At 42.2% G+C, this 27,569-nt stretch overlaps 1 protein-coding gene across 4 annotated transcripts in view; it reads left to right on the top strand.

Annotated features, from left to right (window-relative positions):
* The window catches only part of LYN (LYN proto-oncogene, Src family tyrosine kinase), an 85,407-nt gene that overhangs the window by 16,246 nt on the left and 41,592 nt on the right, over positions 1-27,569 (top strand). For 2 of the 4 annotated variants that reach the window (XM_045005031.1, XM_045005032.1), the window contains exons 2-8: positions 18,962-19,098; positions 20,773-20,821; positions 20,913-21,018; positions 21,730-21,828; positions 21,938-22,041; positions 22,861-23,010; positions 25,664-25,816. In XM_045005031.1, coding sequence (XP_044860966.1) covers positions 18,967-19,098; positions 20,773-20,821; positions 20,913-21,018; positions 21,730-21,828; positions 21,938-22,041; positions 22,861-23,010; positions 25,664-25,816 — 793 coding nt within the window. In that variant the 5' untranslated portion in view covers positions 18,962-18,966. Of the gene's footprint in view, positions 1-12,822; positions 12,842-15,206; positions 15,309-18,961; positions 19,099-20,772; positions 20,822-20,912; positions 21,019-21,729; positions 21,829-21,937; positions 22,042-22,860; positions 23,011-25,663; positions 25,817-27,569 lie in introns of those variants that run through there. The other 2 variants (XM_045005034.1, XM_045005033.1) reach the window with 2 other exon arrangements.

The following is a 27,569-nucleotide window of genomic DNA, read 5'->3' as shown; positions in this document are numbered from 1 at the left end:
CTAACATTGAATATGGAATATTTTTAATAACAACAAAGTTGGTATTATCTCTATCACTAATCTGTCTCACTGCTTCTGCCTAGAATCTTTCCAGTCCTGCTTAGCTTCTTGGTACAGATTTAAAGAAACAGTAGACATAGGCCTGGCCTACACTTAAAAGTTAGGTTGACATAGCTATGGTGCCCAGGGATGTGAAAAAATCACATCTCTGAGCACAGTAGCTATGCTGACCTAACCCCCAGTGTACATACGGTTAGTCAACAGAAGAATTATTTTACTGACCTAGGTAATGCCACTCAGAGAAGTTACCTACAGGGATGGAAAAATTCCTTCCATTGCTGTAGGAAGCATCTATGCTATGGAGCAGAATGCTGCGAGAACTGTGTTGCTCCAGAGCCGGTAGTGCGGAGATGGCCATATTCTCAAAGAGGCATGTTCTGCTTGCTTGGAGGCATGATCAGGTCCCTAAAACCTACTTTGCAGGTTCCTGGCCTTCTTAATAGTTAGCTTATTGGAGATGCTGCAAAACTACCTTTAAACAAAATAAATAATATAATCAAATATTAACAGTCTCAAAATATTTTTATCACCAAACAAACAAACCAAAGAACACTTAACCCATTGCTAAAGTTTTACTCCTTAACCTTTTGATTAGTTGTTTTTGTGGAAAACCAAAACAGTTTCCAGTAACTCTACTAGTAACAGCTTTCAGCTGGCCTTCCATTTCAGAACTTACTATTTACAAAATATTTAATGCATAGGAAAAGTGTCAAAGTTGATTCAGAAACTAAATCAATTGGTATCAGGAAAACTTTTAAAGAAAACCCTACAGAATACTTAGTCATTTTCTAGCATGTCTGGAAAGAAAAAGTCCTCTCTTTTGCACTTAGTTGTCAAAGCAAAAGTAGTAGTGAGATACCTCCCGTGCTATTGTACTATTGTACAAACAGGCCTTTGCTCCTTCTAACACAGGAAATGTCAACCCTCTGAATGTCTGAAAAAGACCAGTGGTGTCAAATTCATTTGGAGGAGAGGGCTAGATTCCCTGTTTAATAATTATCTGTGGGCAGCAATATAAACTCAGGATTTCTGTCACTGCCCTGGTAAAGCTCCACCTGCTTGACACTCACTAGGCTACTGTGTTTAGGTCCCACCACGTGGGACCCTCTTAAGCTTTCCCTGGTTTAAATAGGATCCACCATTATCTCTTTCTTTTGGCCTTGCTGGTATCTTCCTGAGCACAGACTCATTTTGACCGTCTATAAACCAGTCTCACAGTCCAACTGCCCAGGTCCTCAAATTCACTGAAGTTTGAAGTTTATTAATATAGAATCTTAGTAGGGTTGTCAACTTTCTGATTGCAAAAAACCAAACACCCTGGCCCCACCCTCTGCCCCAACTCTTCCCAGAGGCCCCACCCCACTCACTCCACACACACCCCGGTCGCTTGTTCTCCCCCATCCTTGCTCACTTGCTCATTTTCACCAGGCTGGGGCAGGAGCTGGGGTTGCAGGAGGGGGTGCGGCTCCAGGGTGGGGCTGGGGCTCTGGGCAAGGGGGGATGGGTTCAGTGTGCGGGAGGGGGCTCCAGGCTGGAGCAGGAGGTTGGGGTGCGGGGGTGTGTGTGGGTGCAGGCTCTGGGAGGGAGTTTGGATGCAGGAAGGGACTCAGAGCTGGGGTGGGGGGTTGGGGTGCTCGCTCTGGGCAGCACTTACCTCAAGCGGCTCCCAGGAAGTAACAATATGTTCCTCTGCCGCCTAGGTCAAGGGATGGCCAGGAGGCTCCACGTGCTTTCCCTGCCTGCACATGCCACTCCTGCAGCTCCCATTGGCTGTGGTTCCCAGCCAATGGGAGCTGCGGAGCCAGTGTTCGGGGCAGTGCTTGTGCCATGGTCAGGGGCAGTGTGGGAGCACCCCTAGCCACCCCTAAGCCTATGAATCAGAGGGACATGCCAGCCACTTCTAGGAGCCAGCCGCTGCAGCCAACTGCATCCTTTCCTAAAGCCAAAAGTTGTAAGCGCTCTGGTTTATGGCTTACCTCTTCAGAGACATGTGATAGTTGAAGCACATAACTCACTGGCATTTGTAAAGATTTCTAACACAATTACTCTTTACTATAGATAGCCCAAGAGATATACAGATCTAGACAAAACAGTAAAACACCTCTGTGCCTTTCCTTGTTTCAGTTTCCTTATTACTCTTGCATGTTCTTTGGATTTTGATCATAGTCCAGGGTGTCCAGGATCACATTTTCTGCACACGGCTTCTCCTCCAAATCATGGAGTGTGCGTGTCTCTCTCTCCCGCATGCAGCCAGCTTTTTTCTTCCTTGGTTCTGCAATCAAAAATGACCCCTCTACTACAAAAGCATGCCCCTTTTGTTCTTCCCTGCCCGAAGCCTCCTGTCCTTTTAAACCGGCATTGTCACCTCTCTCCCTTTTGTTCCCCTGTTAGGTATTTTCACTCTCCACTCCCCGCTTTCTGCAGATAAACTTGGTTAAACTAGTTTTCCAGCTCAGGCTCCCTTCTTAGCATATCCATTGTTTGGGCAGTGCCTAATTGTTAAGGTTTACCTCTTCTTTTGTTTGTTGCTTATCTTCTTCCAGATAGGGTGGGTGATATGTTTAAAGTGACCTTATTAGCTTATAACTGACTCACTACACATCGAGGCAATTAATGACAGTGCAATTTCATAAAATTAGAATTAATGAATCGTATGTAGACAGATTCCTCAAATTGTCATATTTCCTACTCCCTTTACTCTATCTTGGCTCTCTCACTGGAGCCAATAGGAAGTTTGTACAAAGAACAAGAAGCAAATACTGGCTTTATTAAGTAACTAAAGTAACTAAACTTTTATTTATTATTTGTTCAGTACCTTATTGTCACACTTAGTAAGAAATTCTGCTCCCCTTTAGGTCACCACTATTTCTGCCCATTGTTTCTCAACCTTCCCCATCTTCTTATATCTGTTTCTCTCCCTCTGCTCTGTATTTTATGTATCTAATCTATTCTTCCTTCTACATTTCCTTCCCAGCAGCAAACCGAGTTCTGAGTCTTGAGGACTTGTGATACAGCTATAAAACTCACTCTCTTTATACACCCTTGCAATGCAAACTCGAGGATTAAGCCTGCAAACACTACTGAGCCTACTTTACTACTTCAGGCCCTGGTCCTGCAATTTGTTGTGGGTAGGCAGATTGCAACTCCCACATCAAGCCCCATCACAGTCACCGGCGCTCCATGTCGGTGCATCATTCTGCCCAGTTGTAATGAATTGCAGGACTGGGCCTAAGTCAATGGGACCATTTGTGGTACTAAGTGATTGCAAGAATAGGCCCTTGAGCACAAAAAAGAATCCGAATCAATACAAACTATTACAATAGCATTGAATCCAATCATCATAGCTTGTGAAAATGGAAATAAAAATATTCGAAGACTGAAAACAAGAAATGTCCAGTCACATTCAAAATCGTAACAGTGGAGTATTAAGGCCGATTCATATTAAATCCATCTGACATATGAGTGCTCTAGTTTCTGCAAATGGGAAAAGAATTAGCATCTTCCAATGCAAGAGAGAAACACATGTGTGATCATTACATTGCATCCTGAATCTGGCTGGAGAGAGTTCCATGTAATTCAGAACTATGTTTCAGAACCCTTTATTTTAACCTAGCAAAACCTCGTGTGTAGTTTCTTAAGCCTTTTGTAGAAGCCAGGTTTTGTGCTTGCTCACTAGCCTGCCAGACTTGAGGCACCAGAAATTTGCTGTCCTTTTTACCTGCCTTTATGGCTATTTAATAATAAAACTTGGCACTTAACAGTTTTGCAAACATTAATCACCATAAAATAGTGGAGATACTATATCTAATGATTGGAGCATGGGACTGGGTCACAGCTCTTGGATTTTATTTCTAGGTCTGCTAATGACTCCATATGTGACCATGTACTTCACCTGTTTGTGCCTCCATTTGCCCGACTGTGAAAAGGGTGCTTACTTACTCCCCTGAGGATGGCTGTGAGAGTTAGGAGTGAAACCAGCCGCCTCTTTCTTCCTTCTCCCCAACCATGGAAGGCTCTTGTGTAGTGGAGATGGTGTGGGAGGATTGCTGTCCACCTACCCCTAGGATATATCACCAGCACCTGGCTGGGCATTGCTTTGCAAGAGGGGGTGGAGCTGGGTATGGGTGGGAGATACACAGGCTGTGTGCACGTTCATTCTTAAATCCCAACTCTTAAAGAATTTCAGGGGTTTTGTTTTAATATTTTGTCTAAATCTTCCAATTCATGTTGTCTTTTGTCTCATTTGGCTATATTTGTACTGAACCGGTGGCTGAGACAACTTCCAAAAGATTGCTGCAGCTTACTTAGCTGAGATAAACAAGTTATTAACCTAAGCAGGCTGCTGTTTCGTGCTTTCAAGGGATTATTATAAACACAGTTTAAAGTTGTGCAAAAAATGAGTTTATAAATTAACTCCCCCCAAAAGTCATAACATCTTCCTCCAATAGAATTCAAGGGGAGTTTTGATATTGACATCAATGGGAGTGAGATCAGGTTCCTCTAACTTGAAAGCTTGCACAGTTAATCAATACTCTATTTTTACATTATCAGTAACAAGATGGAAATTGCATGAGATTTTTTTCTCTATGGTTGTATAACTTATGGGCACCAGATTCAGCACTGTCATATTTTCAAGTACTGTTCCAATTTCCTCTTAAAACAATTCTGATTTGCAAAATCAAACCAGAGTTCACAGGGTTCCAAGAGGAACTGCAGTCTAAAATAATGGTGTTAGTTTAGTTCAAACTAGACAACTTAGGCCAAAATGTTCAAACCTGAGTGTCTCTTGTTAGGGTCCTAAATCCATATTGGACACATAAATACAATGTCCTGAGCTTCAGAAGTGTTGAGCATGCCACTGATGTCAATATAGCTTTACTGAGAAGCCATATAAAGAGGTTCACTAGAAAATGAAAGCTCCTTCCCCTTGTCTATCATAGATTTATATGTCAGATTTTTTTTTCAGGTGTGATTGTTTTTGCTTTTTGAAGTGGCTGAAAGAGTTTGAGAATTTTTCATTTGCTAAATCTATCAATATGAATGTCAATTTCAGCTCTAAGTATTTTACGTGTTTATAAATACAGATTTGACAAACTAGAAATAAGCCTGCAGAAAACCTTTTTGACCCCAGCATGTCTTTCATTAAGCCCTCCATTAAAGACTCCATCATGGACATACTTCAAGGAATTTTCCTCCCTCGTTTCATCACTGGCATGTCATGATGTAGCTTGATGATGTTTAATGGGCCTCATATCCATTTTCAGATAGCTGTAGAGCACTCCTTGCAGGAAGCAAGTTCATTCCAAGAAAATAAAAATTATCCTAGAAAAGACAGGGTGGGTAACCTAACTATCAGAGATCTCGTACGCTGAAGTAAGAACAGATGGTGGACGCTCCCCTGAGCATTGACTAGGCCACAGGTCTTACTAGCTTGGTCTATGTAGGAGGGGTGAGTAAAATGGGTGAAGAAACTTCTTGGTTAATCCTTCCTTCCATCCATTCTTCTTGTAACAGTGAGGCCAAGTTTCAAATAAATCCAGACCAAAGCTTTATATTTGTTGGAATCAATACCAATGTTTTGCATGTTTATAAATTAGGCATTTTGCCCTGGTATAAATATTCTAGATGTGCAAAGTTAAACTACATCCTGCACTGGGAGGGTTTGCATGCGTGCGTGGGAGTGTGCATGCGTGCATGGTGGGATGGGGTGGCTAAGCTGTGGTTCGGGAGCCACATGTGGCTCTTCAGAAGTTTAATATGCAGCTCCTTGTATAGGCACCGACTTCGGGGCCTGAAGCTACAGGCGCCAACTTTCCAATGTGCCAGGGAGTGCTCACTGCTCAACCCCTGGCCCTGCCCCCACTCCACCCCTTCCCGCCCCCTCCCCTGAGCCTTCCATACCCTCGCTCCTGCCCCGCAGAGCCTCCTGCACACCACGTAACAGCTGATCGGGAGGCACTGGGAGTGGGGGCGTGGAGCTGATGGGGGGCTGCTGACGTATTACTGTGGTTCTTTGGCAATGTATAGTGGTAAATTCTGGCTCCTTCTGAGGCTAAGGTTGGCCACCCCTGGGGTAGGGGTTTCAGCGCTGTAATTCGGACAGAATTCAGAACAGACTGTGTGAAAGGGAACCAGCTCAAATTCACTTTAAGCAGGAAGTGCTTAAGTTTCCACGGAAACTGCAAGGAGCTCTGTCCGTCCACCTTCCTATAGAGCAGTGGTTCTTCAACCAGGAGGGGTACACAGAGGTCTTCGTGGGGTACATCAACTCAGATATCTATTTAGTTTTACAACAGGATACATAAAAAGCACTAGCAAAGTCAGTACAAACTAAAATTTCATACAGACCGAATGGGAAAGTAAGCAATTTTTCAGTAATAGTGTGCTGTGACACATTTGTGTTTTTATGTCAGATTTTTATAAGCAAGAAGTTTTTAAGTGAGGTGAAACTTGGGATATGCAAGACAAATCAGACTTCTGATTAGCTTAAACATTTAAAAAAAAATTAAGGACCATCTTGTGAACCCCATTCTCCCATTGGTGAGCATTTACATGCATAAATCTCAGTGTGACTAAGGACTGGTGAAACTGATTAATTCATTGGTGCTATTGATTCAAAATCCTGGAGGATGCAGTTCAGGCAAAGAATTGCAAAAAAATAAAGTGTGATCACATCAGAAAACAGATGTTAACTTATCATAAAACAAGTTTTAATATTGGTGCCAGAAATGACCACATAAAGCTGGAACATGTTCCTAATTCTTTAAGTCCATAATTCATAAAATCCATTATGTAATTCTTTACGAATTTCTATAATGTTAACAAAATGGCAACCTCTCGGCAGAGTGATGTTATTTTAATATTTTATTGAAATAAACAAGGAAAAGCTGAATTTATGGTTCATATAAATTCAATTGTCCTTCCCTTTAATTAAAGCTACTTTTATTTCATTTCAAAATAATCTTTCCATCTTTCAAATTGTAGTAATGACATGATTATAGGTCCTATTTAATACTCCTTGTTTATGTTTTGCCTGGGTAAGGAATGATATGAGGCCAAGTTTCTAACAAGTCTAAACAAAAGGTGAGAGAGATTTATGGAAAGTCAAAGGAGTTTTGCCTGGGAAGGAGTTTTCTTTAGATCCTTGTAAGTGTTACTTCCCCGTAGATGGTCTTGTTATTGATTTCTATTATGGTAGCGCCTAAGTGTCCTAACCAAGATCGGGATCCCATTTTGCTTGGTACTATAGAAATATAAAGTACGTACATGAGTACTCTGCAGTCAGGAGCTGTGAGTGCAGAACTTGTAGAAATACCTGAGCTTACTGTTCAAGTAGCAATAGCAGTGAAGCTGTGGCAGCATGGGCAGAGGATGGGCTAGCCTGTGGAGCCACTTAACTGCTATTGTTACTCAAGCTAGTTTTGATTAAAGATAGCTCAGGTATGTCTACAAATGCCACAGTCACACCACCCAGTTGCATGGTAGCGGGGAGAGATGCCCTGTCCCAAAGAACTGTAATTTTAGAAGCAAAGCTCTTTTAATACTTAGTGTCCCAAATGTGTGCATGGCTTCTACTGGTAGTGTCCCTTACATACAAGACATAGTTGGAAAACTAAGTCAGTCTTTGAAATGAAAATCATTTATTTTATTGTGTGTTGAATGAATTGTGAGCGCTATAGTGCACACACCTTTGCTGCTTTGTGTGTGATAGAGGTTTTCTGGTTTATAAATAGAAATGATAGTTTATTATATTTCACTTCCTGATTCACTAATGAATAATCCTCTGTCTATGCTATGTTCCCATGAACTGTTCTTTGCTCTGTTCCTTTTTAACTGCTAAAAACTCCAAATTCAGCAATCTTCAGCTGTCTTCCTATGTGCAACATTGCTCAACTCCAGGTTATGCAAGCTTTAAAAAAATATTTAGCAGTCCAGTGGCTCCTTTTACCTTAGTAAGCACAGTGAAGGACAACCTTCCACTGTAAATATTTGATCAGGCTTTTTATGAGCAAATGAGTGATTTGTTAAGAATTATAAGACTATAGCTTGAATCTTTATTGTTTGGTACACTGAGCTTTATCAGTATCCTCCATGCTGTCTAGAAATACATAGTAAATTATCAGAGGGGTAGCCGTGTTAGTCTGTATCCACAAAAACAACGAGGAGTCCGGTAGCACCTTAAAGACTAACCAATTTCTTTGGGCATAAGCTTTCATGGGTAAAAAAAACTCACTTCTTCAGCTGTATAGTAAATTATGGTCCCTGCCCCAGACAGCTTACAATAAAAAGGCCCTATCTTGTTACCAATGAAGCCAGTATGAATTTGCCATTGGCACAGGATTGAACTTAAATGAAATGATACTGTTGAGTAAACAGGAAGAAGTTTGGTCTGCAATCAGTGCATATATCATTGGGAGATCATCATGGAAAACCGAAGTGTTCAGATATTGTAGTGATGGGTTTATGCAAGTATCAAATAATCTAATAGATTTGTAATTTTAAAGGTCCATAACATGGGAATTTTGGATTTTGACTTGAGTGTAAGCAAGTTTAACAAAATCCCATGGTACCTTCATAAATTGTTATTTCTCAACCTATATAATCCTTTACTTTAATGGAGTTACACTAGGAATTAATATGTCCCATTGTTTTTGGCTGGCTCCAAACATATGCATATTAAAATATAATTTGGCTTTATCTCATTTTTCCCAGATAAAGATTAGGAAAAGTGCAAGAATTTTAGAAATGTTGTTGTCAGAAGGGAGACCAGGTGCAGCAATGGACTTGAGAAAGACTCTAATTCTCACCAAGGTTGCCAAGTGTCTGGTTTTCGACCGGAAAGTCCAGTTGAAAAGGGAACCAGCAGTGTCTGGTCACCATGAGGTAGAGGGAGGCACTGGATCATTAACCCACACCAACCCCTGCTCAGCCAGGGCGGCCACCTCCTACCTGCAGGCAGGCTCTGCATCAGGCTGCAGCAGCTCCTGTCCCAGCCCTGGAGCAGAGGGAGCCCAGCTGGGGGACGGGGCGGAGATGATCCAGTGACAAGTGTGGTGGGGAGAGCAGCAAGTGACGGGGATGGGGGAAGAGGAGTGGGTGGGGGGCAGGGCCTGGGGAAGAGGCAGAGCAGGGGCTGGGCCTTGGGATGAAGAGGCAAGGTGGGAGGGCAGGGCCTTGGGGAAAGTTGGCAACCGTACTTCTCATGTCAGTGGGACTGATGTCACAGGGAAAAGGTTCTTGGGACCAATTCAGATCTCATGTAAAACTATGCAAATTCATTAATTTCAAGGGAGCAGCCCATACTTGCACCAAGTCTGAGTAAGGAGCTCTGCCTGGTAGAGTTTGAGTTCAGCCTTCACTAACACTTCACATGTTGAATGGACTGCTTGTGGGGCAGGGGGAGGGGAGCAGCATGATAGCCTTGGAAATGCAATGCCCTTCTGTGTGGTGTTCTCTGGTGCATGTATGTCTGCCAGGTAAGGGATTGGATTAAAATGAGGAGGGAATATGAGGGTGGTGGGCTGGACCAATAAGAATGAATTAAATAAAGAGGGGACTAAAATGGATGAGACAGGAAGTGAATAATATATGCATAAAGATTTCAGCAGAAACTCAGTCAATGTCCCAGAGGCAATGTTCTGGAAACTAGTGTAAAAGGGAGAAGTAGGAAAGGAAACAAGGTTAGGGTGCAGATTGACTAAAAGGTTTCTGGGCTTGGGAGCCCAGGGAATGTCCTGAGTTAATGAGAATAGAATCAGAGACATGCAGTAGGCCAAAAATCCTTTTTATGAGTAGTGGTGGAATATAGAATCATAGAAAATGTAGGGATGGAAAGGACCCTGAGAAATCATCTAGTCCAGCCCCCTGCGCTGAGGCAGGACCAAGTAAACTTAGGCTGGGCAAACACCTGTCAGGGATGGTCTGTTTCCAATGATTCCACAACCTCTATTGGAAGCCTATTTCAGAACTTAACCCTTTTAGTCAGAAAGTTTTTTCTAATCTCCAGCCTAAATCTCCCTTGCTGCAGATTAAGCCTATTACTTGTTCTCCATGTCCACTGAAGGTAGGACAAGAATTGATCACCGTCCTCTTTATAACAGCCCTTAATATATATGAAGATTGTTATCAGCTCCCCCATCAGTCTGCTCTTCTCTTCTCAAGACTAAACTTTTTTAACTTTTCCTCATATGTCAGGTTTTCTAAGCCTTTTATCATTTTCTGTTGTCCTCCTCTGGATTCCCTCCAGTTTCTCCACATCTTTCCTGAAGTGTGGTGCCAAGAATTGGACAGAGTACTCCAGCTGAGGCTCCCAGTGCCAAGTAGAGCAGGACAATTACCTCCTGTGTCTTACATATGATACTCCTGTTAATACACCCCAGAATATTAGCACCACATTGTTGACTCATGTTCAGTTTGTGATCCACTATAACCATCAGATGCTTTTTCAGCAAGACTACCACAGAGCTAGTTATTCCCCATTTTGTAGTTGTACATTTGATCCCCACCCCCGGAGTACTTTGCACTGTCTTTATTGAATTTCATCTTTTGAACTGAAACAAATTCTCCAATTTGTTTCAATTCTTTTGAATTCGAATCCTGTCCTCCTCCAAAGTTCTTGCAAGTCCTCCCAGGTTGGTGTCATCTGCATATTTTATAAGCATTCTCTTTGTTACCCAAGTCATTAATGAAAATATTGAATAGTAACAGACTCGGGACTGACATCTGCTGGACCCCACTAGAGAGACACTCCCAGTTTGACAGAGAACTATTCGTAACTACTCTTTGAGTGTGGTCTTTCAAACCAGTTGTGTATCCACCTTATAGTAACTTAATCTAGACTGCATTTCCCTAGTTTACTTATGAGAATGTCATGTGGGATTGTGTGAAAATCTTTACTAAAATCCAGGTTATCACAACTACTGCTTCCTGCACCATCCACTAGGCCAGAAACCCTGTCAAAGAAGAAAATTAGACTGTTTTGGCATGATTTGCTCTTGATAAATCCATGCTGGCTATTCCTTGTAACCTTATTATCCTCTAGGTCAGATGTGGACAAACTACGGCCCATGGGCCACATCTGGCCCCCGGGACTGTCCTGCCCGGCCCCTGAGCTCCCGGCCAGGCAGCCTAGTCCCTGGCCCCTCCCCTGCTGTCCCCCCTTCCCCGCAGCCATGCCACCGTGTGGGCCGCACTCTGGCCCACTGCTCCCGCTGGGCAGTATGGGGAGCACAGCTGGCTCTGGCTGGGTGTCACGGCTGCAAGCTCCTGCTGCTGGTAAGGGGGCGGGGAGCGGGAGGTTGGGTAAGGGAGCGGGAGGTCTTGGGGGGGCAGTCAGGGAGGAGGGGGCAGTTGGATGGGGCGGAGGTTCTGGGAGGGGCAGTCAGGGGATGAGGAACAGGGAGGGTTGGGAGTGGGAGTCCCAGGGGGCCTGTCAGGGGACAGGGAGCAGGAGGGGTTGGATAAGGGGGTGGGATCCCAGGGAGCAGTTATGGGCGGGAGGTCCCGGGAGGAGGTGGTCAGGGGACGAGGAGCAGAGGGTGGTTGGATAGGGGTGGGAGTCCTGGGGGGGCTGTCAGGGGGCAGGGGTGTGGATAGGGGTCAGGGCAGTAGGGGACAGGGAGCAGGGGGGTTGGATATGGGGTGGGGGTCCCGGGAGGGGGTAGTCAGGGGACAAGGAGCGGGGGGTTGGATGGATTGGCGGTTCTGAGGGGGGCAGTAAGGGGGTGGGAAGTGGGAGGGGGCAAATAGGGGGCGGGGGGCAGGCTGTTTGGGGAGGCACAGCCTTCCCTACCCGGCCCTCCATACACTTGTGCAACCTCGGTGTGGCCCTTGGTCCAAAAAGTTTGCCCACCCCTGCACTAGGTGCTTACAAACTGCGTGTTTAACTATTTGTTCCAGTATCTTTCCAGGGATCAAAGTTAGGCTGATTGGTCTATAATTCCTTGGGTCATCTTTGTTCCCCTTTTTAAAGATAGGTACTATGTTTGTTTGCCCTTCTCTTGCCCTCTGGGACCTCACCCATTTTCCATGAGTTCTCGAAGATAATTGCTAACATTTTTGAGATTGCTTCAGCTAGCTCCTCAAGTACCCTAGGATGAATTTCATCACACTCTGCTGATTTGAATACATCTAAATATTCTTTAATCTGTTCTTTTCCTATTTTGGCTTGTGTTCCTTCCCACTTCTTGTTAATATTGGTTGTGTTGAGTATCCGGTCACCAGTACCGTTTTTTCGTGAAGGCAAGCAAAACAGGCATTAAATGCCTCAGCCTTCTTGATGTAATCTATTATTAGCTTTCCTTCCGTGCTAAGTAGAGGACCTACACTTTTCTTCATCTTTCTCTTGCTCATTGCGTATTTAAAGAACATCTTCTTATGCCTTTTATGGCAACTGACTTGAATAAAACAAAAACCTAAATGTTTTTTAAGATTTGAATTCACGAACTCCCAAATTTACTCCCTTCCTATGACCCCCCCTCCCCTCTAGCTAACATTGTTTCTTACCGTTGTGTTAGCCAGAGCCCTCATCATGACCAGCAGGTTTAAAAGAATGCTGCCAGATCCACGTAAATCTATGCTGAGCCCTGATGCTTTGATTTAAATTTTTCTGTTGTGTTCTCTGAGGCAGATATGCTACAGACTGCATCAAGTGACTTTGCCAGAAATGTGGTATTCCTAGGGCCCTCAAATGGAAGTGTGAGCCCTTACTGTGGAGTTGGTCCTTACAACACAGGCAGGAGAGAGCTGCGGTACTGAAAAACAGGGTCCTAGAAATACTCTGGTAAGAGGGAAGTAGTCTTTGCCAGGCTGGATGGGAGAAAAAAGGTCATATGAACTGAATTTCCAAACCTTTTAAGGTTTTTCCATAGCTACTTTTGCCTAGAAAAGGAGGCTTCAATATTTGAATAAATCTGTTCAGATGGTTATGATGGAGACGCCAAGAAAACAACGGTCATCACTGGACAATTTTAAATCACGTTTGGATTTTTTCCAAAAGACATACTCTAGTTCAAACTTGAATTAATTCAGGGAAGTCCGCTAGCCTGTATTTATGCAGGAGATCAGATGAGAGAGTCAGGCAGCCTGGGGAGGCAACTGGCCAGGGCCCGCTCCAGGCACCAGCTCAGCAAGCAGGTGCTTGGGGCGGCCAAGGGGAAGGGGCGGCACGTCAGGCACTTCAGCGGCAATTTGACGACGGGTCCCTTGGTCCCTCTCAGAGGGAAGGACCTGCCGCTGAATTGCGGCTGAAGAAGAAAGCGGCGCAGTGGAGCTGCCGCCGATCGCGATCGCGGCTTTTTTTTTTTCTCCCCGCCGCTTGGGGCAGCAAAAACCCTGGAGCCGGCCCTGCAACTGGCCCAGTAGTCCTAGACCCTGGAAGCCCATTGCAGGACTTCAGGCTCCCAACTCTGTGGCAGAAAGGGGTTCCAAGCTCTGTGCTGCGGAAGAAGGAGCCTACGTTCCGAGAACCCTGGCTAGAGCCAATTCTCCCTGGGCTTTTGGGACTGCAGGGAGCCAGAAAGCCCTGGCATGGGGAGGTTTCCTAGAGAAATGTATCCTGGAAACCTGGAGGACCCTGGCTCCAGTGCAGTGTGAATGGTGGGACTCTTGAGCAGCACGCCACGTGGGCTGGCAGGGAACCAGGCAGATTTCTGACAGAAACCTTCCTGTGATTTACTAAAATTCATGGAACCTGATTTGCTTTCATGAGACATTTTGGGTTTCAAGAACCAGCATTTTCCAAGAAAATTCTGTTTCATTAGGAAATTTCCAACCAGCTCTATGTCTGGCCTTATAAACTATGAAAAAAGAACAGAACAATCAGTGTAAAAAGCCACAGTGAGAGAAAGTGGGATGAAATTGGAAAAAGACTGAGAGAGAGAGATTTTCTTTTCAGCTTTCTAAGGGAGTACTAATACAATTTAAAGTTATAAAAAATGGACTTACCTGTCATTTTAATTTTAACCTTTTTGGAATGTGCAGGTGAAAAATAGGCTGTTTTCAATTATAGATTCAGAGTTCTAAATGCAAAGCATTGCCCAATGATGACTTTTTGGATTTTGGATTTTAAAAAAAAAGCAACATTGTTCCCTCACAGCAGATTGCACAGTTAAGATATGAAATATAATTTACAAAAATAAATATTTCAGTCTCATACAACAGGCAGACAAAATAACTGATGATTAACTATTGTTTAAAGTTATATTCTACCACCTATAAAGCTTGCAATGACATATAAATGTCTCATTTGTACAGTAAGTATCCATATACTTACTGTACATACGCAGGGGAGGGCTAGCTCAGTGGTTTGAGCATTGGCCTGCTAAACCCAGGGTTGTGACTTCAATCCTTGAGGGGACCATTTAGGGAACTGAGGTAAAAATCTGTCTAGGGATTGGTCCTGCTTTGAGCAGAGGGTTGGACTAGATGACCTCCTGAGGTCCCTTCCAACCCTAATTTTCTATGATATATAGAGATATTTATTAAGAGTTATCTATATTTTATCACAGCTTTGGGATTGTTTAGTCAGCTCCTTGAATAGATACGATTAGGCAGTTTGCATACTGTATATTAGTGCATTTTACTAATCAGAGGATATGGATTTTATAACAACTTTTAAAAAAGCTATTATAAAAATATTTTAGTCAGTTTTGAAAATTAAGATTATTCTCCAGTTTATACTAAGATTAAACTAAAACCACTCTAAGTGATTGAAAAATGTGTTGGGATTTGAAAGTGATTGGTTAAGAAAAGCCCAGGCATTCAAGTTGATTTATGAAACAATTGTTAACTCACAGCATAATTAATAAGTGTAACAAACATCACTAGAAGAGGCAGCCATGAACATATTGAAAAATGTGATAAGATACAGATGACTAAGATAGATAAGCACTTAGAGGAAGCAAAACATCACAGGCTACAGACGCTGTAGTGGATGGACTTGTAATAGTCACGTGATCTTCCACTATGAGTATTAGGCTAAAATACTTGTGGTTTTAGTTAAATTACATTGCTGGTACTGAAGCAACAGGCAGATAAAACAGCTGTGTTTGTCAGAAGGACAGCAGCTTTTAAAATCCAAACAAGTACATTGCAGGCAGTTTCTGGTACCTAAAATCTACTTGAAATCAAAGAGAAAGCTAAGCAAAGAGAAGAGACAAAATACTACTGGAGTGAGATGACATGCTGGCAGATGATGATGGTCTTGAATTCTCTTTGAATACTACATCTTTGTAGACATCAAAAGAAAGGTTGGTGGTTATGAAACAACATTAGGAAGCTCATAGTGTATCTTTGTAGGGGGTGTGTGTGTGTGTGTAAAAACTTTGGTTAATCAAAAGAGCAGTCATGTCTTTAAACTTCATTTTACCTTTTAGGCCATGAAATAAAATCAGATGCTTTTATTCAATAATAATTTAAGTCAAATTACTTAGTTAAGTGTCTGCTTATAGAAGTTATCCTCTCTTATATAGTTTCTTCTCATCCACATGTACAGCATCTTTCATGTCTAGGAAAGTGGATAGGAAAATTGATTAAAAGCATTGATGAAAAGTAACATATCGCCTACTGCAAAACATTGTGGGAATGAGAAATATCGTTAAAGGGACTGAAAGTATTACCTTTGTCAGTACAAATGATTCTTATCTCAGAAGAACAAATACTCTAATCTGTAACAATGTTGTACTTCTGAACAGCTGAAAGCTTATCAAATCCTCCTCTTAATACCAGCAAAAAAGAACTTCCCTGCCACAAAAGATTAAACTTACCCGATGTTTATTGAGGTAAGTGGGGGGAAAAAGTAATGCAAATAAACATTTTACACTAAATGCAATATTCATTAATAAATCTACTTTCCCCATACTTTCTACAGAAATATATTATAACTTAAGAAATAGATATGCTTCATTCATTACATATTTTCAATACTTTTTCAGTAATGTATTTTTACTAGGGGTGACTGTTTATATTTTAAGGGTTAAAAGAGGCAATTACGTAGTATAAATATTTTAAAATCTATCACTTTTAGCATATGGCTGGTCAAAATGTATCTTACAATGTCTGCTGTTAAGATTAGCTTTATGGAGTTTTTATTCTCATGCCATTCTAAGGACCTTCCTGCCCAGGTGCAAGAAGTGAATTTGCTTTCAATGTATGTTTATCAGAGATGCATAAAGTACTGGGGACACCCATGGAAGTATATGATCCCAAGGCCGTGGGAGAATTCATAGAAACTCTAATTTTGCCGTTACTGCATTTTATTCTGATACTATAAGTGGCAAAATTCCTAACATGTCTTAAATATTTTTCAGTTGCTTTATGTGAGATGAGGTTTTTAGAATCTTCATACACTTAATTAGAAATCCTGTAAATCAATTTGTCTGAAAGTTAAACATGCACTTAATTTACCTTAATCTGTTGCAGTTTTTTCAACTGCTTTTTTAGAAAGATTTGAGAGAGTAGTTAATAAAGGACAGGTAAAGGGCTCAATCCTATAAGGAACTGAGATCCAGATCCAGAAAGGTATATAGGCTCCTAACTTCCATTGGAATTCCTTTGTGAATCTGGCCCAGGGTACCCCTAACTCCCATTGAAATCAATGGGACTGAAGAGTGCTTAGCGCCTCTTTGGAGGAGATTAGTATCCTGCAGAATTGGACCCTCAATCTGTAACACATTCGTGTTCTAGTTTATCATTGCTGTGAGTTTAATCTTGCATGACGCATCTGAAGTATATGTTACTAGATGGCTGAAATTTAGTTGTGTGCACAAAATATTCATCAAATGATTTTACTGTCACCATTGTGAATGACACAATTACAACTAAAGTTAACATCCTGTTTTAACTTTTGGGGGGATGGATCTTCAATCTCTCTTCTTTCTCCCTCCCACCATAACATACATTTAAGGTCCCCGCATCACATTAATCCTTTCCATCTCCAGTGGATATAAGGCTCTGAACTGGGAGTCAGGGTGTCTTTTCCCTGCTCTGCCACTGATATGCTATGTGACCTTGGGCAAGTCACTTTATATCTGTCTGGTTGTCTCATGGAATAACACCATCAGACTCATTCTTTTAGACTTCATCCCATTAGTGAGGGAGGTACTTTTCTGTCTGTGATTTAGGCCCCAATTCAGTAAAACACTTAACCACATGTTTAACTGTAAGAATAGGATTAGTCCTTTTTAAATCAGTGGCACTTAAAATTAGGGCATGTGCTTGACTACTTTCATGCCAGTTTTTTGAGAGTCTTCAACTTCAGGCTGTGGTTTTGTAGGTGCAAAATTGTGGGCACTGGTGTTAACATGTAGATGACCGAATACCTGATTTATTCTGGGTGCAGTCAGGTAGTTAGACATCTAATAATCAAATATGCACACACAAACCCCAGCTTGCATATGTGTACAGGGGTTACCCATATATATGTGTGTCATGTTCAAAAGTGCAAGTGAGTTTTGCATGCCCACAATGAATTGTGCCTGAAAACTTGGAGGGTGCTTCTGTTAGTGCTCAAATGAAAGAAGGGGTGTGTGCGTGTGTGTGTGTGCGCGTGTGTGCATGTGTGTGTATCTCCCATATGGAACTAGAGATCGGGAGGATTTCCAATGGGGTTTTCACAAAGCAAAAATGAAAGCATTAGAGGTTCCCTGTTGTAAGAAAAGATCCCAACAGAAATGCAGCCTCTCCACCCTACACTGGTGAGTGGAAATGCTGCAATCATTGATATGCCAGAACTGAAAACTGCACTCACTTTTCTTGTGGAATGAGGGCCCTTGGGCACTTTTTTGTTTTTTGTTTTTAATTTAAGAGAACACAAGTGACTAGCTGGTTTGGAGATCAACGAGCTCTCAATTGGTCACTGAACTCAATGGTGCACTGACCAGTGAGTTTATTCGTGGACACCCAAACTTTGATGTCAAAGGGCCACATCTAATTTCCAGCAGACTGCAGCTACCCTCATCTCTAATGTAGAGGAAGAGGTGCAGCCCACAGAGACTATAGGTCCCAACATGCAGTGCTCCATCTTGACCTGGGTGGAAGGCTACAACTGGTGGGAGCATAACATGTTGTGGCTGTATTCCTTGAGGGCTGCTTCTAAGGCCAGGTCTACACTTGCTAGCTGTACTGGTATAACTGTGTTGGTTAGGGGCGTGACTCTTACTATAAAATGATTTGTATTATAAAAATACATAAGCCCTATTGTGCATGTAGTTATACCACTATAAAAGTGCCTTATATGATATGGTGCCCTTGTGGTATGGAACAGTTATGGCACCTTTACACTGATATAACTGTATCCACACTAGGAGAGTTGTATCTCTTTAACCATATCAGTATTGTTAAAGAGGTACAACTTTCTAGTGTGGACAAGGCTTCTGTACTAAAGATGTGGGCAGACACAAGACCTGGTGTAGAATTCAATGGGCTGCTTTGGCTACCCCTGGTTTACTTGCACCTGTAAGTGCCCCAAGCCCATTCCATTAGACTCTTTGACATGTAAACACTTTTTTGGTGTCTTCAAGGCAGGTCCTGTGACAAATAAAGGTAGTTACTGCCCTGCAAAGGAGGAAGATAATTTGTTGCGGGTGCTTTCTCAATAAATGCATAATTACATGGGTGGATTCCAGTTATGTAGATACTAGCAGCTGTACCCAGACAGTCCTATCTTGAACGCAAACACTGACATAAGGATTACCTAGATATAGAATGTATTGGGGAAATACTAAAGCAGTGGTTCCCAACCACAGGTACATGCATCAGTACTGATACTTGAAGCTTTCGTAATTGATGCTCAGGTATTGTGCATGGAAAGAAAGTTTGTGTTACATAGTCAGATGATTGCATGGAAAGCTACTTGGTTATATAATAAAACACTTTTGTTTAATACCTTTTTTTATTCCAACAGGAAATATGGGATGTATAAAATCAAAAAGAAAAGAGACTCTGCATGGAGATGGGCTAGATTTGAAGAACCAACCAGTACGTAAAACTGAACGAACTATTTATGTGAGGGATCCAACGTCCAATAAACAGCAAAGGCCAGTAAGTAGATAGTCTCAGGGGAGAATTCCAATAGCAAGATCAAAGCATGACTGGCATGATTTAGATTTAAATTAAAAACACATGCATGCAGAAGCTATAATTGTTCATTTTTGTCTACAGTTTTGCTTTGTAGTGCTGTGCAACTCACCATCAAAAGGGTATGCAATATTTTAAAAAGCCCTTGGCGGTTTATTGCTTCGTAAATATTGGCTCTGCCTTCTTTTTATATAGAGAAAATACTCCCTGACATGTTGTTGGGTTGCAAGGGGGGGGGTAGGGGGGTTGGGGAGAGAGGAAGGGAGGTTTGGTATGTTTGATGCTTTAAAGGAATGCTGAGTGACTCTGAGGAAGTCTGAAATAGTTTAGAAATCATTCTAAAAGCATCAGTATTTTAGAAGCCTTTTGCACTTTTAAGCTCCATAGGAACTGTAGAGCATCAGAATTTCTTTGTAAAAGCACCACCCCTTTGTTTTGAATGTGTAGTTCTACACTGATAGAACTGTTGCATTTAGTTAAAGTGCAGCAAACCTTGATTTCTCACCTCTCTCCATAAGCATATATGGACTGAATGGCAGCAGAATAGATACAATTCTGCCATATAGGGTGAAGCAAGCCAGCGGAAAACCCCTGTGTGCTGTGGAGCAGTGCTCCATCCACAGTAGCAAAGAGAGGGTGTTGAAGGCAGGCCACTGGTGTAACTCATGGGTCTGCTACCATGCAGGTCCACTAGTAAAACCCCTCTCCTGAATAGGGGGAAACACAGCATCACCTGCCAAGTATTTCTGTAGCCAGGAGGGGGAAGGATGCCATGAAATCTCCTGTGCAAAACCCTATAAGATGACCTGGTACAGAGGAGATGATATGGACCTATAAGCATTTTTCACCCTAAATTGGCAAAATATAAGAATTGTCACTGCCTGGATAAAAATGAAATAAATCCTTTTTCTCAGTTGCTCAGTCAGCGATAAACATGTTTCCCCACATCTCCACTGAGTAAACGAAAAGTAAATATATTTTATAGGGCTGTCGAGATTTAAAAAATTAATTGCAATTAATCACAGTTTTTATCACCCTGTTAAACAATAATAGAATACTATTTATTTAAATATTTTTGGTGGTTTTCTGTATTTCAAATATAGGTGTGGGGCTCTGGTCTGGGGCTTCTGCCCCCGCTGCCAATGCCTCCCTCCCTGCTAAGTATGCAATCAAGGCATTAAAAAAAAACGTAATGCATTAATTTTTGTTTTCCATTAATTGCAGGCGTTCAGTGTAATTAATTGACAGCTCTAATATTATTTTTAGCTTTCTGAGGGCAGATCCACACACTGATAATTATTGCTCTGTTGCTCTGTTAAAGTAGCTTTGTCAAAGGTCAGTGCAGCAACAGCAAAGCTGTGAATTTTACACTTCACTTTTCAGCTTGGTGAGGTGTGAGCTGCTAAGTTCAAAGTCTAGTTGGGACTTCTTCAATGTTTACTTTATCATTTGCCTTTAAAATTGTGCAGGAAAAATAGCCACATGCTTCTTTTTAATTAAAGTTTTGTGGATGTTGTCTTAGAAATATGTAAGATGACTCCATGCCAGCTGAAGAATCTTTTATATTATGTACTGTGCGTATAATATATATAATCATAGTGATCTACAACTGCTTAATTAACAAATATTTTGTTGTAGGGAAATACAGAAATGCACCTTTTACCAGGGCAGAGATTCTGTAAAGAAGGTACGTTTCCATAAGAACGTTAACAACTTGTGATAGCCATATATGAACAAATATAATAGTAAGAATGTCACTTGGCTTTCTGCATTAATAGACGCGGAGGAGCATGGGGACATTGTAGTAGCCTTGTATCCTTATGAGGGAATTCATGAAGATGACTTGTCCTTCAAGAAAGGAGAAAAAATGAAAGTTCTTGAGGAGTAAGTATAGCAGTGTTGGATTTACTGTAGCTTATCTCTGGATATCACTGCATCCCTATATAGATGTTGGTTTTCTCTCTCTCTCTCTCTCTCAAGGAAAAAGGCTCCTTTCCATGCAGGGCTGGCTCTACAGTTTTCGCCGCCCCAAGCAGCGCACGGAATTGTCACCGCGGATGGCGGGGGCGGTCCGTGTGCCCTTAGGGCAGCAGGTGCATTTCCGCGGCGGTGGCAATTTGGCGGCACCTTCTATGTTTAGCTGAAGCTGCCAAGGACAGCTAAACATAGAAGCTGCCGCCGAATTGCCGCCACCGCGGAAACGTGCGAGCCGCCCTAAGGGCACACGGACTGCCCCCCGCGGCGGCAATTCAGCGCGCTGCTTGGGGGCAAAACAACAGGGACTGCCGCCCCCTGCAGAATGCCGCCCCAAGAACCAGCTTGAAATGCTGGTGCCTGGAGCCGGCCCTATTTCCATGTGAAAGTGATACTGTGTCCTTTCCCCCAGCCCCTGTAACACTTGGGCAGCTGATCAGGTGAGGGTTGTAGCAGTTTGCTCTGAAGCTGAAGTTTCTGAGATGGCTGAACTTCAGAGAGAAATGCTGTTTTTTTCCCCTCCAGCCCAGCCAATGTCCTCAGCAGCACCACAGAAGTAGCTGAATAACCTTTCATTATTTTTTGTTCGCATGTTGTGAATACTGTTATTTTGTGTTTCAGACTTGGAGAATGGTGGAGAGCTAAATCACTCTCAACAAAGAAAGAAGGCTTCATTCCAAGCAACTACGTAGCAAAAGTAAACACCTTGGAAACAGAAGAGTACGTTCTTCTATATTTCAGCACATTTGAAACTTTCTTTTCCACCCTGTTGCATATCCTTAGGGGTAGAGGGGAAAAAAAACCCTAACTCTTTCAAAATACTTTTCAGATGGTTCTTCAAAGATATAACCAGGAAAGATGCAGAGAGACAGCTTCTAGCACCAGGAAACAGTCCTGGAGCATTCCTTATCCGAGAAAGTGAAACATTAAAAGGTAGGCAATGGATTACTTTGGGATTCGTATCAGAGTTAAAAATGAACTCATATCATCAAGATCTGAAGTTGGCCCAATATGTTATGTTGTTTGCTGCATATATCAGTGAATTCAATTAGACTGTGGTAAAGTCTCCAAAGGAAGTGAGGGAGTCCTATGGCTTAACACTTAAAACCTACTCAGAAAACTGTGACTCCTTGGATGGGTTAGATCAGTGATTCCTAAACTTGTTCTGCCGCTTGTGCAGGGAAAGCCCCTGGCAGGCCGGGCCGGTTTGTTTACCTGCCGCATCCGCAGATATGGCCGATCGCGGCTCCCACTGGCTGCAGTTCGCCGCTCCAGGCCAATGGGAGCCACTGGAAGCGGCGGCCAGTATGTCCCTTGGCTCGCGCCGCTTCCAGCAGCTCCCATTGGCCTGGAGCAGTGAACTGCGGCCAGTGGGAGCCGTGATCGGCTGAACCTGCGGACGCGGGGTAGCGGCGGCTGGGCTCCAGCAGTGATTTAAAGGGCCCAGGGCTTCGTGCAGCAGCCGGAGCCCTGGACTCTTTAAAGCACGGCCCGAGCCCTGCTGCTGCAGCCCTGGGGTAGTGGCAGCAGGGCTTCAGCGGTGATTTAAAGGGCCCAGGGCTCCGCAGCAGCCAGAGCCCCAGACCCTTTAAAGCGCCGCTGGAGCCCTGCTGCTACCGTGCTATATGTGAACCCATGTTATATAGGGTCGCGTTATAGCGGGATAGAGGTGTATTAATCTTGAACTACAGCAATGTGTGCAATATAGGTGTCCTATCTACTAAACAACATCTTTGCACTGTTTGTCCACAGGCAGTTATTCTCTGTCCATCAGGGACTATGATCCACAGCATGGTGATGTTATTAAGCACTACAAAATAAGGAGTCTAGACAATGGAGGATATTACATCTCTCCAAGGATTACATTTTCCACCATCAACGACATGATCAAACATTACCAAAGTAAGTTAACTCAGTCAGTGGCTTGCTTATCAGACATTAGGCATTGTTTTCATTAAAGTAAATACAGGAACTCCTCACTTAAAGTCGTCAAACAACGTTAAGCTGCTGATCAATTAGGGAACATGCTCGTTTAAAGTTGTGAAATGCTCCCTTCTAACGTCTTTGGCAGCTGCCTGTTTTGTCCATTGCTTGTAGGAAGAGCAGCCCTTGCAGCTAGCTGGTGGGTGGTTGGAACCAGGGTGGACCAGCAGCCCCCCATCAGCTCCCCACTCTCTTAAGTTCCCTGTGCAGCAGCTGTCCCTCCTCCCACTGCCATGTGCTGCTCCTGCCCTCTGCCTTGGAGCTGCTCCCATAAACTCCTGCTTGCTGTACGGGGGTGGGGGGGGAGAGAAGAAGGGGGCTAATGTCAGGGTGTCTCCCCCTCCCCCCAGCTCCTGCACCCCGCTTACCCCATCTTCCATAGAGCAGGAAGGGGGGGGGAACACGACAGACAGAGGAAGCTTCTAGGCAGTAGCTGCGGGTCTCAGCAAGCTGATTTAATTAACAAGGCAATGTACTTAAGCCTGGGGTCAGCTAGTTAAAGGGGAAATGCACATTTTTTCTCTCATACACAGGGTGTGTGTCTCTGTCTGCCCTCCCTCCTTTCCTGCTGCCTTGTAGAGCTTTATGAGAGTTAACCCTTGAGGGCTCAGTCAATTGCTAGTTCATTTAGCAGTAAGGCATTCCCTGGGAAATATCCCACCCCGACTCTTCCACCTCAACCAAGCTTCACAATCATCACTGTGTACCAGTATTACATTGTTTGTCTGGTGAAAAACATTTCCCTGGAACCTAACCCCCTCATTTACATTAATTCTTATGGGGAAATTGGATTCGCTTAACATCGGTTAGCTTAAAGTCGCATTTTTCAGGAACATAACTACAATGTTAAGTGAGGAGTTACTGTAATCAGAATGCTTTCCTTGTTCTATTTCAAGTCTTTCCACATTTTTGTAAAAAATCCAAGTACTGAGAATTGTAGCAAGATGAATATTAGCCTTGATTCTGACCTCTCATATGCCTGTGTAAATGAAGAGTAACTCCATACACGTCAATGTCAATGTCACACCAGAGAATAATCAGACTCAGTGTGAATAAGTGCTGTTTTCATAAGTGTAAACAGATATATGTGGACATTATGATATGCTGGAATTCTAAATATTTGTTATACATAAATGTCTTCCAGTATTGTATCTGGTGATTTATATGAAACAAAATCAACGCTGTAATTTTCTTGTGCCAACAATGACATTTTTTGTGAGTGACTTTGTGATGGGAATGCAAAATTCCCGTTGACTTCAAAGGGAGAAGGGATTGGGTCCATAACAAGTAACCTCTTATAAAAATGTTTACAGCTGCTCATTGAGTACAAAAGTGACTTTTCATTGCCTATGTCTTCTTGAGGTCAGAAAAAGGAGATTAGGGGCCCATTCTGTAGCTGAAAAATATACAAGGTTGAGGTTTTCAAAGCCACACTGAAGGTTTAGCCACACAATTTTGATTAATTTTAATTTATGATGTGTGGTAAATCCCCTGCACTGACTGGAAAATCTCAACCCTACTTTATTACATTTATTTTTTCCTTGTAAGTGTGCAGTGACTGGGAAAGTAATTATCTATTTAGTGAGTGGGTGGCTACTGTATAATTTAAGAGCTGCACAGAAATGTAACAAAATACTAGGCTCAATCCTGATTTTTATTGAAGTCCAGTGGCAGCTTTTCCATTATCTAGATTTCACAGGATTGTAGCCAATATTTCCTCTAAAGGGAAAAGAGAAAACACATCAGCATCCTTCACCAAACAGCACTTAGCCTAGAAAATACTACGGGTGTAGATTACTTTTCTACAGTTTGGCACGATGTCTTTTGGTATGAAACACCTCACAAGCTAACTAAATCACTCTTTCTTAACTGACTGAGCCAACATACTCTGTTCCTTAATGTCATCAGATATATGCCACTGTATCAAAAACTCTCCCATCTTAAAAGGCAGCATGTCTAGTGGCCTGAACATAGGACTCAAATCAAGAAATTCCTGAGTTCTATCCATAGCTCGGCTATAGACCCTCCTTTGTGAACTTGTGCAAGTTACATAGTTTCAAACTCAGATGCCTAAAATTAGGCATCTTAATAAGTGAGTCTGTGCTTTAGAAATGCTGACTGAAGTCAATGGAAGTGGTACGTACTCAGAACTTCTCCTGATTTGGATCACGTACTTTACTAAGCAACAAGATCTTTTTTTTTCTTAAGCAGTATTTCCTATTCTGTCTTCATTAACATACTTTCAGCAGTTTGAACATACATTTTATTTACCTTGGCTCTATTTATCTTAGTGCACTGTTGAAATAAAAAAAGCAAATCTAATGACAATATGAGCAACAACAGTCTCTTTGCATCTGCAGATCTATGGCTTCTAATGCAGATCACACATGTTATAAATTGGCTCTAGAATGCAAGAACTCCCAAATCCCAGCATGGAAGGTTAAAAATAGTATGAAGGTTGTGGTGAAGTTGGTTCAGGGCTGCAGTTGCACATGCTTTTCTGTAGGCACATACATGTAATGTAATTACAAAATGTAATGGATTTTCTACTTGGTTTTTCTTTGAAAAATAGAGCACTCAGATGGTTTATGCAGAAAGCTGGAAAAAGCATGTGTTAGTCCAAAACCCCAAAAACCTTGGGATAAAGATGCCTGGGAGATTGCACGGGAATCGATTAAATTAGTGAAGAAACTTGGAGCTGGTCAGTTTGGAGAAGTTTGGATGGGTAAGTTTACAAGCCTTTGGTTTGCTTAGCGTTTTAAAAAGGATCTTTAAATATTCAAAATGTCACTGAAATATAAATATATTCAGTGAAGTTTCAAGGATCTAGATTCATCCCTGGTGGTGTTACTTAGATTTCATTGGAGTAACATCAGGCATGAATTTGGCTCAATATATATATTTGCGATCAGCATATTAAGTCTCAGAAAATACCCTCTCATGGGCAGTCAAACTCCTTGTAGAATTTTCTCTGATAGCTGTTGTGGGGAGTGAGGAAAACCAATCCAGTCTTTAGGTCTCGATGTCCCTAATGCTGCTACTCACCCTTCTCTGAATCTTCTCTTCACTTTCATAGGTCATCTTTAAAGAATAAATATTTTAACATGTTTTTAAATTATAAGATACAGTAGGCAATGCATTTCTAAGCAATGAAAGTATGCCTGAAAGCTAGTCACGAGGTACAAAGATAGGACAGAGTGATTCTAGCCACCCAAAATAGCATAACAGTCTCATAGCAACACACTATTTGGAATATTGTTGTTCTGAAATGGTGTGTGTGTGTGTGTGTGTGTATATATATATAGTCAAAGATTAAATGTATCACTGAATTAGACCTTTCTGTTTGACTATCAAGGATGCCACACCCATGGCAATATATATATTTATAAAAGTAAAGATCTAGATCTGTATATTGCCATAGGTGTGGCATCCTTGATAGTCAAACAAAAAGGTCTAATTCAGTGATACATTTAATCTTTGACTATAAAACATACTAGTTGCGCTCTGCTTATATAACTGTATTATATGTTATGACTGAATGCAGATTTTTTCTTCTCTCATGAGAAGAAGCTTGAGAAGGCCTCTAGCTGTGAGGCTCATGAGTGATGCTTACTCCCTGGTTAAGACAAGGGTCAGCCATTGTGCATTTTTTCCTTGTGTAATACACCAGGTCAATAAATATTGTGACTGACACTGAACTGAAAAGTCAGTGTGGTATGTTGTCATCTGTAGAAATTGCAGCTAATTTCAGGAAACTGCTAGTTCTGCATACACATGCAGAAAAATTAAAAGGGGGTGTTTCTGGTTCAAGATGTTTCCTCTTGTTTATGTGATGATCTCGACATGGGCTTAACATTTTCCTCTGTGGATTGTTGTTACATTATGTGGGAAATTACTGTACTGTGAAGCTGAGTAGCGTGTTTCCTCTCACTCTCTGCATCTTTTCTGAAGCAAGAGAAGCTGATTTGCATGGTGGGGATCCTTTCTGAACAAGCGTGTTTAATCTTAGAACTGAAGACGTTATAGCTGGAAAAGACCTATTAGGTCATCTAGCCCAGGCCCATGCCAGGACAGGATTGCACCACGGCCTCATTTATTAATAGTCAGCTCCTTAATGCTTCCCTTAGTTTGGAAATAAGATGGTTATATTACTTCAATGATAAATTACTTCTGCCTTTATGGGACAAAGATGATTCTTTTAAGCAATACTATGTACCAGGTACAAACCACTATTGATGGCTTGATTTCTGAAGAACTTTCTGTTAGTAGAAGTAGTGTAACTAGTTTTATAGTTACAAAAGGGTGGAAGGGAAGAGGGGTGTGCAAGAGAGAGAGAGAGGGAGATCACATCTGCTAGCAGCAGTATAGTTATGGGTCTGTCCGCATCTCTTCATGTTTCATTTTTTTTCAAGAGTTTATAGTTCAGTCGTAAACATTCCTGGGGGGATTGAAACTTGGTGTAAAGTGTTTCATCTATG

Source organism: Mauremys mutica, chromosome 2 (genome assembly GCF_020497125.1).
Source record: "Mauremys mutica isolate MM-2020 ecotype Southern chromosome 2, ASM2049712v1, whole genome shotgun sequence".
In the NCBI taxonomy this organism is placed as follows: Eukaryota; Metazoa; Chordata; order Testudines; family Geoemydidae; genus Mauremys; species Mauremys mutica.
Note: the sequence above shows the minus strand (reverse complement) of the source record. Positions and strands in the feature narration are given on the sequence as shown.